The sequence below is a fragment of the Ixodes scapularis genome, unplaced genomic scaffold (assembly GCF_016920785.2).
Source record: "Ixodes scapularis isolate PalLabHiFi unplaced genomic scaffold, ASM1692078v2 PGA_scaffold8__174_contigs__length_109621045, whole genome shotgun sequence".
Lineage (NCBI taxonomy): Eukaryota > Metazoa > Arthropoda > Arachnida > Ixodida > Ixodidae > Ixodes > Ixodes scapularis.
In genome coordinates, this window is record NW_024609883.1 from 88,138,133 (window position 1) to 88,150,161 (window position 12,029).

General features: G+C 48.2%; 1 protein-coding gene across 1 annotated transcript in view; it reads left to right on the top strand.

Moving 5' to 3' along the window:
• LOC8052620 (reticulocalbin-2) overlaps nucleotides 1–12,029 on the top strand; it is a 41,480-nt gene that overhangs the window by 9,615 nt on the left and 19,836 nt on the right. The window contains exons 3-4 of the mRNA XM_029992972.4: nucleotides 2,015–2,159; nucleotides 4,999–5,115. Coding sequence (XP_029848832.2) covers nucleotides 2,015–2,159; nucleotides 4,999–5,115 — 262 coding nt within the window. The remainder of the gene's footprint in view (nucleotides 1–2,014; nucleotides 2,160–4,998; nucleotides 5,116–12,029) is intronic.

Below are 12,029 nucleotides of genomic sequence, written 5' to 3' on the forward strand. Positions count from 1 at the left end.
CTAGTTGTTTCACCTAAGTGGTCCTGTCTCCAGTTGCTCCATGAAGGCAACTTGCTCTGGGCTTGTCGGTGATTGACTTGGTCTTGTGTCTTGGCAAAGGTACAGGTGTACTGATGGTCCCTCCATTTGGCCCATTCCAGGCTTGAACGACATGCCAATCTCGTATTAAATTCGGAGACCCGGTCTTCTGCCTCAGCAAAGTTGATCGTCTGGAGTAGACGTAGCGCTTCAATTACGTTGTGGCCTCACAGACTCGGTTCATTGCAGCCCAAGACCTAGACTGACCCAAGACGTAGACTGACGCCTTTGCACTCTGTCATTTGTGTTCCACTGTTATGTGGGGAACTCCTTTTACTAATAGGGCTCCCAGGTAGCACTATAGCATAGTCTGGCAAGAGGTCATTTTTGGCCATGACTGATGGTGCTCTTAATAAACGCTCATTGAAATACCCGACACTGGGGAACTGGTGTTGATTTCTATGTTTACAAGAACTCCGTTCCAACCCAGAGGAATGGCCCATGACTTGTGCATCGGCAGCTCACTGACGCTGTTGATCGCGCGAAAATCCGATTCCTCTACGGGTTTCGATCGTGCTGCTGCGATGACGTTGGCCTGACCACCGCGGGCCGAACAACTTGCTTGAGAACGCTACTTGCACACCCTTGTGAGACGTCCCGTTCTTTTCACTTAAAGCACGCACTTGATATGAAAGGGCACTTTTTCGGGTCGTGATTGCTGTTGCCATACCGTCCGCAATTGTTGTGCTGCTGCCCTTGAGGCTGAGGTGCCTTGCTTCATGGGAAGCGTCCCACATGCTTATTCTTTACACCTCGTTTGCTCAAGTTCTTGACTTTGGGAGGGTCCGAGCCTTGTCTTCTCAAGTCCAGTGCATTCTTGCTAGCGGTCTCCACAACCAGTGCTATGCGCATTTTTTTCCCCGAAGGTCAGCGCCAACTCTGCCAGCTGTCTCTTCTGCACTCCGACATCGCACACACCACACAAGAGTTGATCCCGGATTATAACGTCGAGGGTGTTGTTGAAGTTGCAGAACTCGGTGAATTTCTGGAGAGCTGCCAAGAATTCTGAAATGGTCTCCTCCTCTTGTTGGGAATGGCTAACAAACTTATACCATTCCATTATTTTGGATTGTCTTAGTGAGAAGTGCTGGTTCAGGGTCTCCGGGAACTCCTCAAAAGTCTTTGTGCTTGGCTTTATGGAAGTCAATAAACTTCGAAGTAACCCGTAGGTCTTCGGTCATATGGAAGACTGAAAGATTCCGGTCTTCTGCTTGTCGTTGATAATCTGATTACCGATAAAGAACTGCTCCAAGCATTCTGCGTAGTTCGGCCATGGCTCCACCTCTGTGTCGTATGCTGAGGCAGTGGCAATAGTCAATTCAATTCAATTCAATTTCAATTCAATTCAGTTTTTATATTTAGATCAAGTCATACAAAGTAAAGAACTGGCCCACAAAAGCAGCATTCTGCTTGTATGTGGTGTCATCTTTCTTTCAGTTCTGAGTTCTTTCCAAGGAGAAGAAATCACAAACTGCCAGGGCCTGCCTTGTCAGGTATTGGGAAACCGGATGTGGCCTTCAATATTTCTGTTCGTGTTTCCATTTGTTATGTGTTTTAAGAGTGACTGCGGCTGAGTCAAGTTAGCGGTAGATTAATAAGTAACTTTTAGTACATAGGACGCTCCCAAAAGAGTGCAGACACCACGTGATTATAGTGACGTCCGTCACATGATTCTAGTATCCATTTTTCTGCGAGCTCCTGCGGGCGCACACTAAAAGATCGGTTTGCGCCGTAAATATAGTTTTAAAAAGCTTTCTTTCTGTCGTAAATTCATTTTATGACATCCTTTTCCCATCCAGGCTATTGAAGAAAAAAAAAGTTTATTTCCCTTTGTTTTTGTTTTTTAAAGAGAGAAACCTTTGTGGCCAAAGGGGTTCCTGCATGACCAACTCTCACTTGCTTGCTTCTCAGCTGAGGCAAAAATTTGGCCTTCCAGACTGCTGACCCAGGAAGAGGCAGCGGAGCGGTTTGAAGACGAGGACAAGGATGGCGACGGAAAGGTGACCTGGGATGAACATGTGAGGGAGGCCTTTGGGTCCTCGCACCGTGATGCCGACCCCAACGAGGAGGATGACTTGAGAGTGAGTGCAGCCTTTGCAATGTTCCACTTCTAACTACCTGAAACACTGGAGATGTTTTTGCCCAAACTCTCTCGATCCTGGTGAAGTAGCGCCATTGCCTTCCCTGCCTGCTAGGAGGACACAGACAGATACTGCCATAATTATCCTGAAAGATGCCCCACTCTCGAAAGATAACCCACCCCTATTTTTGGCATGATTTGCTATTTTTCTAGAAACACTGAACGATAGCCCACTTTTAATAATTGCAGGGCTTTGCCCAATGGTGGCTTCTGCAGAAATGGTGTTAGCCATGGTGTGAGATGAGTAAACATTGCTGCCTCTGAAAGAGCTAAAAAAATGAAAGTCGTTCACAACTCCCTGTAACGCCGAACTAGAGCGCAGCTCTTAAAAGGAGCAGGGGAAGGCACGGAGAGGAGGCTATGCCCCTCCTCCTCTCCTGCTCGCCTCCCATCAGTGTTGTACACGTTCCTCAAAAAAAGGAACGAAAGCTCGTTCCTCGTTCCTTCTGATTTTCGGAACGCGTTCCCGTTACAAGTTCCATCTGTGAGAAAGGAACTCGTTCCCGTTACAGTTTAAAAATGGAACATGTTGTTACGTATACGCTACATTCACATTTTTTTTATTACTATAATTAGATCAATCAAAGCTTTTTTTTAATCTATCCCCTTTAAATGGCAACATACGAATTTGAATGCAGTGATGGCAGGGCAACTGGTTAGGAAGACACACGACAGCAGGGTTCTTTTTGTTGATATATGCACCTTTAAAAATCTCATCTTTTTACCATATTCCTGTTTGAGATGGGCGATTCAGACGAGCCAAATGTACTGTTACCCCACATCGCACGAGCTTTTTACAACAACTTCGCACGTTTCAATCGAACAAAGTACCTTGTTCGAACTTAACAAAGGTTGCTTCTCGATGTTGGCGTCCGCAAGACGAGCAAGTAAAGAAGAGGGTACGGCTTTTGAAGGTCATTTTTGAAAAATACAAGTCCTTCTCCGTGAAGTGTAGATTCGTTCTTCTGTTTGAAGGTTGGGGACAAGGGGAGAAGTAAAGATTAATTTTTTGTATCATTTAAGTTACCAATATTCGGGATACAAGGGTGCGTTCGATGTCAGGTAGCCGTCCTTTTGTTGTAACTGTAGGTCTGTTTGTGGAAGTTCAGTGATGGCTGTAGTCAGCCTTAGATTTCTGGGTGTATGAGTATTCGTGGAAGAAAAGAAAGTGGCTAAGTTTAAAACGTCCCTCTTTCTGTGTCTTTTCCTTCGACTAAACGTTATGCGTTTAGTCGAAGGCACTGCAAAAATAATAAATGTCCACTAGCTCGCCTGCACCCGACTGTTACCAAGCGAGGATTACACAAAATGAACCTTAAGTAACTAAAAATTTTACGAGAACCTGCTCTTTGTAAAGATATGGTTTTTATACTTTTAGAATTTTCTTCTTAGAAATAAAATACAAATTACCCCATTGAGCCAAAAAAAAAAAGGGAACGCCATTCCTTTTTCCGTTCCTGTAAAAATGTAATGAGTTCCCGTTCCAGTTCCACCGATAAAAAATGGAACGGCGGCGTTCCTTCGTTCCTCCTAAAAGTAACGCGTTCCAGGAACGCCGTTCCTTGGAACGCCGTTCCGTACAACACTGCCTCCCATTTAGGGGAAAATTTTCTGCTAAATTTAGTGGAGAATTTTTTCCGCTAAATATAGCGGGGAATTTTTTTCCGCTAAATTTAGCGGGGAAATTTTTCCGCCAAAATTAGCGGGGAAGTTTCTCCTCTAATTTTAGCGGGAAAATTGTTCCGCTAAATTTAGCGGGGAAGTTTTTCGGCGAAATTTAGCGGGGAAAGTTTTCTGCTAAATTTAGCGGGGAAATGTTTCCTCTAAATTTAGCGGGGAAATTTCTTCTCTCACTAAATTTAGTGGGGAAATTTTTTCGCTAAATTTAGCAGTGAAATTTTTCTACTAAATTTAGCGGGGGAAATTTTTCCGCTAAATTTAACGGGGAAATATTTCCTCTAAATGTAGCGGAGAATTTTTTCCGCTAAATTTAGCGTAGAAATTTTCCCGCTAAATTTAGCGGGGAAAATTTTCTGCTAAATTTAGCGGGGAAATTTACCCATAATCCGCCGCTCAAGCCGGAAACGGGCGCCTAAGAGCTGCACTCTAGAATGCTAGTTTTAGATTTTGTGACCTCTGAAAATTGTGATCGCAGGTCACAAAATCTAAAACTAGCTTTTTTTTCACTTTTTTTGAACGCACACCAAAAGTTAGCGTACTCCTTATTTTCAGCCAATTTGCTTTTGTTTTGAGGTGGGCTAGGTCCCGGGATATTATGATATGCTTACATAAAACCAAAAACTTTGCAAGGCGTTTTGTTTAACATTATCTGTTTCCACAACAATTGCCGTTTTGGCCCTTTCATAGCATCTAAGCTTGAAAGGAGCCTTTCTGAATTGACTGTGCCTAGATCAAGACGGCACGTCATCATACTGAAAGTGTTCCTTGCCACTCTCGGCTCTGTATACACAATCATCAAATTAATCTTGCTGATCTCCACTGTTTTCTGACAATGATATTGTTGTTTGTGCAAACATTGTTGCAAAAACTTTTTTTTCAGTGTTGCCAAGCTTTTACGTTGCATGTGTTGCCAGTGTGTAGCTGTGCGCTTGTTTTATGGCCACTGAGGGTCAAAATGAAAGAAACCTTGTAACTTAAATCATGTTGATAAACATTATTACAAATGACTGGTGTGTACAAAACTCTAAGGCTGCTGTTTCATTTAAGTGGCATGTTCCTTTGTACTGACTTCCGTCTACCAAGATCTCACCGTATTCCAGCTAATGGAAGAGGACGACCGCTACTTCAAGGCAGCAGACGCCAACAAGGATGGCGCATTGGACAAGGAAGAATTCCCAAAGTTCTCCCACCCGTCCGAGTTCCCGGAAATGCAGAATGTGAGTTGCAAGTCGTTTCATTACCAATGATCCCTCTTTCTCCGAGCGAGTGATTTTAGTGGAGAAAAGGGGTACCGTTCAATGAGGGATTCTCGGAATGTTCAATCTCGAGTATTGCACGTTCAACCTCGATTCAAGCCTCGGCATTGTCGCAATAAAGTAGCTGAGGATCCTGCAGAGCTTTCAAACAATAAGGAACCTACTACAGAACGTTTGGCTCATAGGCGTGTGTGGACGGGTGGCCTAGTATTGCTGAAATGATGCTTAAACTCTGAAGACATATTAAAGTCGAATCTCGTTAAATCGGAATCGAGGGGATCGAAAATTTGTTTGAATAAAGCAAACTTTGAATTACCGAGAGTTTCCTCCGGGACGATAGAGAAAATTTGGGGACTCGGGGAGGAGGAGGAGGAGGAGGAGGAGGAGGAGGAGGGAGGGAGGGAGGGGGGGAGAGAGGGGAGGAGAGGAGAGGAGGAGGAGGAGGAGGAGGGAGGGAGGGAGGGAGGGAGGGAGGGAGGGAGGGAGGGGAGCTTTTGAGGGTACTCTGGGGAGTCCCCATGTTTCTGGGAACCTGTTTAGATTGATGTTCGTGTGCACGTCCGTGCTCCAGCAAGGGGACTGCTGTCGGGTGTTTTTAGAGCGCAGCTCTTAGTGGCCCGTTTCCAGCCTGAGCGGCGTCGGCGTCGCCGTAACCGGGGTCACGTGACCCCCCCGAGGTCACGTGACCCCCCCCCCCCCCCCCCCCCCGAGGTCACACGACCCCCCACCCCCGAGGTCACGTGACCCCCCCCCCCCCCCCCCCCCCGAGACCACGTGACCCCCCCCCCCCCCCCCCCGAGGTCACGTGACCCCCCTCCCCCAAGATCACGTGACCCTCCTGGGGTCACGTGACTACCCGCAGGTGACGTGACCCCCCTCAGTACCCTTCCCTACTCCTCCTCAAGAGCTGCGCTCCAATTCGGCATTACAGGGATTTGTAAACGGCTTTCATTTTTTTTGGTCCAATATTCACACCTGTCCAGGGATGTTTCCTGCATGGTACTAAAACGGGCAAGAAACTGTGTGTCACATGTACAAGTTCGGATTGAAAAAAGCTAGTGTCACGTTAGTGTTGCAATGCACGTTTGTGAGGATGTGCACGCATAAGAAAGCCATAATAGATTGAGTGTGATTTGGCTTGTGTAAGTGGAAGTTTAAGGATTCTTACGTGCTAGAATCATCAAAATGAGGTATTTGTTTAAGCTGATAATGTTACTTTAGTGAGTGACAAGTCTTGAAGTTAGGAAAACCTCCCCCTACGAGCTTTATGCACCTACTTCAATTCTTCAAACAGAGAAATTAGTGCGTCGACTGCTTCGTAACGTCGGCTTTGGACGAGCGTGAAGCTTGCCGCTGATAAAGTGGGACAACATCATTCCGTGGGCGAAGACATCTGTGGGAAATCAACGGGAACAGAGCAAAGGACCAGAATATTTCCTACATCATCGAAACGACTGTGCCCGCAGGACATGACAGTGATTTTATTCCGTGGCCCATTCACATGTGGTGGGTCGCAGCAGACATTGCTTCCTTAACTTGCCACGCAACTGTTCGCAGTAATGAACCTAGGCAAGGGTGCCACGTTTGCGGATTAATAAATACTAATTTAAAGGCATTATTTCAGTTCTGAAATTAGTTTTATTTCCATGTTTGCAGTAAGTATGGCAAAGTTAAGACTACTATTTGAGCTACTAGATGGCACCTAATTGCGGAAAGATTCTATTGGAATGCCCTTCTTTCCTGATTTACGGCTACAAGTGACCCCAGAATGCACCATGGGGGGCTTTGAATAAAACCTCCAAAACTTGCTTAAGAATCAAAATAATAAATTTTTTTTTTTATTATCCATAACGATTGAAAACGATGCCAGGACATTACCCTCAAAATTCGAAACTTGGGAATTCAGTATTTCTGAATTAAAACAACAATTTCCAAATGCCGAATTTGAAGTTCCCGCGCGATCCGCGCCAGTGCAGTGAGTCAAATTTCGCGGTCTCCTGCGACTCGACTTTCTTTCGGACCCCCGCTTCCCGTTATGAAGCAAAGCGCCGTTGCCACAGCGACCCGAAGCGAGGAGAAGGTGAGCAGGCGGGATAGAACCCCGCACGGGAAAAATACGGTTTCTTCCCCGACTCGCCGATAATCCTCTGCTCGAGTGCCGCCAAGTTTTCCGAGGGAGGATACAAATCCAGGAAGCGATATCACACCGAAATCTGATTTTTGGTATTTCAAAAAGAGGGGCCGTAGTGCGTTCGCAATTGCCTTAAAAAACATGTTTTACGATTGCCGTTATTAAATGTTATAGAAATGTCGCCTAGAAAGCTTCTAAATATCATGGTTTTTGACGTCACCGATCAAAAGAAGCAAGGAGGTGAGCGCGGGAGACATAGACGGCAAAAATAAAACGGCAGGCACGCGCGCAGAAAATTTTTTTTTTTGCAATGTTTTTTTTGTTTTTTTTTGCGTGTCTATGACTACAACTTGCATTGTTTTAGACAAAAAGGATACGACCTTTGGGGTGTCAGTGTGTCAGCGGTGGCCGGGTGCTGACGTTCCGTTATTTAATAATGCGACGTTGATTTGAGAAGCAAGTGAAATAGCGTTTATTATACTAGATTAACTTCTGATTTCATGGAGAGGTCTCTTTTGCGTGCTTTATGTGGCGTACCTCCGGTCGTTCTGTGTGAGGTTTCTTCTTACGCAGGCACAAGCGGTGTCCCCTTCCCAGGCAGGCACTATGGGCGAAGTTCAGTTCACGCTCTCGCGAAGCGTAATCAAGCTGGGCCCGCAACCCTGTGCGCTCGCAAAAGTCACGTATTGAGGATCCATTACAGATCCCGCCGAGGCAAGACAAACAAGTAGACAAACGAGCTGGGCCAAGCTAACACGCCCCGGTTTAAAATTGATTTGTCCTCAAATCACTCCAACGCGTAATCCGCAAGTTAGGCCGGAGGTCTGCGCGTCTTTGACAGTTGCTGCCCTGCAGCGTCATCCTCGATGTTGATGCGTGCTCCGTAGTTTTCTTTGTCGCGCGTTGGGGCCTTGGATCCGTCCTTGTCTTCACGTTCATCGCTTTCATCTGCGCGACCGGAGGCTCTGCCGACACAGGTGTCGGATAACTTCGGTGCCGCTGGCGTGCGTGTATTGTGTCGGCGGAGTTGCTCGACGTTTGCCTTTCTTTCGTTTTGTTGTCGTTTTATGGAATGCAGCCTTTTGATGACCACCGTGTTTGGGGTCGGAAAGGACTTGATCTCGAACGGGCCCTCGAAGAACGGGTCCATCGTGCTTGACCTCGCTCCGATGCTGCAGTAAACGGAGTCGCCGATTTTAAATTTCAGAGTCTTGCTCCTTGTGTCATAACGGCTTTTGGCCGAAGCTTGAGAGTTTTCCAAGTTGTCTTTCGCGTCAAACGTACTCCCGAATGTCTCGCGACATCTGAGGCCACCAGTAGTTCTTCTTGATTTGTTCCGTCGTTCGCTCGACGTCCATGTGTCCAGTCGAGTCATGACATATGTTCATAACAGAATCTTGAAGCGTGGCTGGCACAACGATTCTCTTGAAGTTTTCGTCTATTTTAATAAGATCCCATGCGACCGTCCGTAGTCGTTTCCGGGCTGTGACGCTAGTCGTTGACACAGCGGGTCGATCTGTTGCTGTTCCCGTAGGCGACTGTTCGTGCTCACTTGCGCATTCAAGCAGATGGGGAGGGGTTGATCGCTCCGGCGAAGGTGAGAACAGTCTGGGAGTCTTCCGGGTCGTACTGACGTGAGAGGGTGTCCGCCTTGTTGGATTTACTCGGTCGGTGTACAATTTCGAACTCGTAGTCAGAGAGGTCGAGGATCCATCGTGCAAATCTTCGGTTGGTCAGGCCGTTCTTAACACGGTATGTGAGGCACAGGCTGTCCGTAATGACTGCAAATCGTTGTCCTCCGCGCAAGTATATTGCAAACTTTTCCGTGATGGCCCAGTGTAGCGCCATGCACTCGAGAAGTTTAATGTGCAGGGTGCTGTCGTGCGCGTTCAAAGGTCTGCTTGCGTATTCGATTACCTTGTCGCACGAGTCGTGTCTCTGCGTCAGAATCGCTCCAAAGCCCGTTTGACTCGCGTCCACGTGAACCGTGCTGGGGCACTCACTCCGAAAGGTGGCCAGAACCGGCGGAGTCTTCAGACAATGCTTCAGGTCGTCGGCGATCCTTTGATGTTCGTCAGACCACTCGAAGCTCGCGTCCCTCAGCAGTAGCTTACGCAGCGGTGATGATCGTGTTGCGAAGTCCGGGATGAACTTTCGAAAGTGATTTAGGGACTGTAGGAATGAGTAAAGATGCTTTGCCTCCCTCTCGGGCTGAAACTTGTCGACTGCAGAAACATGCTGAGGATCGGGTGTTCTGCCTTCCGCCGTGATCACATTCCCGATAAATTGAACGCTGGTTCGTATGAACTGGCACTTTGCGATGTCCATGGGGAGTTCGTTCACAACGATGCGTCAAAGGGCTTCGTCTAGAAGTTCCAGAGCCTGGCGAACGTCATCCATGTACATTGCTGTTCGGGGAAGTCCGTCGAAAGTTCTTCGCATGACCATTTGCATAGTTTGGGGCGCTTTACAGAACCCGAAGGCCATGCGGAGATACTCGTACTTGCCATCTGGAGTGACAAAGGCTGTTTTGTGAACATCTTCCGGCTTCGCTCGGATGGTCAGAAATGCGGTCTTGACGTCCATAACAGTGAAGTAACGGGAGCCGTCTCTCATTACATCGTCGAGCGCGTCGTCCATTCGAGGCATGGGGTACAGCGGGTTGACTGTTTTGGCGTTCAATTTTCGGTAGTCGTGAACCATTCATCTGGGAGTCGAGGGATGGTTCGGCTGGCTTACCACAAGCGTCGGTGCAGCATATTCGCTTTGGCTTTCGCGAACAATTCCACGCTCGCGATAGTCTTCGACCTGTTGTTTGATGAATTCCCGGTCGGCTGGGGAGCATCGATAGGGCCGCGACGCCATGGGGATCTCGTCGCGTAGCTCGATGGAATGCTCGGCGTGTGGGCAGGTACCGTCGTAAATGCAGCGTGGTGTTTTGTGAGTATCCCAAAAAGTCTTTCGCGTTCTTCCGGCGAAGCGTCTTCGGTAATGCTGTCCGCAGCCGAGTGGATTCGTTGCATTAGGGCTGCTTCGATGTCATTCCGTGTTGGCTCGAACTTCACGAACATGGCCAGGCGTTCGGCTTGGGGCAGTTTCTCGTGAAAGTTGGACACCAGAGCTTCTCCGGAGATTGTCATCTTTGGAATCTCGGCGGGCGAATCGTAACGTTTAGGTAGTTCACTGATGGTTATGTCGTTCGAAACGTGAAACGTGACTTCCACGTTAGCGAGGTGGCGCCAATCTGATCCGAGAAGTAGGTCAATTGACTTGGGGAGTGGAAGAATAAGTATTTCCGGTACCTTGACCGTCGTTGATCCAACGCTGATCGTCTGAGACGTGCACTTTTCAGGCGTCAGCTTGTTGTCCAAAACGTTGACGAATTCCTCTGCTCGGGACCACGACGATACGCAAGCGTCCTGGGGTAGTGCCCTGGGATCGATGATCGATATGTTGGCCCCAGTGTCGATGCACGCCTTCAAAGGACGGTTCTCCGTGAAGGCGGTGACGATGGGGAGAGAATCTCCTGTCGTGCGCAAGAAGCAGTGGACATTCTTCTCGTTTGGACCCGTGCCCTTTTGTGCGCGTTTCTTTTCTGCACGGATGGTCGCTGCAGTTTTCGGCTCTGGACAGTCCCTGGAGAAATGACCGGGCTGGTCGCAATTAAAACAGTTGCTCTGCCTCGTGCGTTTGAAGGGTTTCGGTGATAGGGCATTCGTCAGGGTGCTGGTTGGGGCGCCTGTCGTTTGCTGCGTTGATGTTGAATGATCGTGCGTGCCTTGTTTGCGTGGTTGAGTCTTTTCTCTGGGACAGCGGTGGTCCAAAGCCGTCGCGCAGTCAATCAGCTCCAGGACCGATTTACAGCCTTGGGCTGCCAGGGGATTGGCCCACTTGTCCTCGGTGATTCCGTGTAGGATTAAGGAGATCCGTTCGCTGGCTCCTAGCTCACAGGGAGCTCGCTCGGGCATGGCATTCTTCACGTAGATGTACTGCACAATGCTCTCGTAGTAGCAGAGCTGTCGGCATTGTTAATACTCTAAAAAATTGTTGAAGTCCCATTTTTCGTTGGAAGCGTTCCTTGATGACTTCCTTCCATACTTTCCAGTCGTCGATCCGGGAACCGTATGACTTGTGCCAGTCTCGTGCGGCACCGTGAAGGCGGGTGACGGCGTTGAGCAGAGTGAGGTTTGGTGTCCAGTTTGCAAGGAGAGCCCCCCGTTCGATTTCTCGAAGCCACTCAGCGATGTTTTTGTATGACTCCCCCTCGAACGTGGGAATCGCGTGCGAAGTGTCGCTCGTGGAGTGGACGTGGAGGGTCCTCGTGGACTGTCGTAGGGTCTCGGCCAGTTGTTGTTGCGTTTGGACGATGACCGACAGCAAATCAACCGTTGTTGCATTGCCGCTCACCTGCGTTGTCGTGCCCAGCGCAGAAGCATCCGTCGTGGTTACTTCTCGTTCTAGTCCGTTTCCGTCCGTCACGTTGACGCCATTTTCTGGGTGTCGTATTGAAAACGCGTTGTTGAAGGCCAGGATTAGTTGCTGGAGTTGAATTTTGATATCTTGTATCTCTTGATGCACGGTGTCTTGATTGGTGGTTTCCGTTCCCTTGTTGGAGTCCGTGATCAGGGCGTGGTCACCGGTTTCGTTGGATTCTGCAAATCCTGTCGACTGCGCCATGTCAGCGGTGGCCGGGTGCTGACGTTTTGTTATTTAATAATGCGACATTGATTTGAGAAGCAAGTGA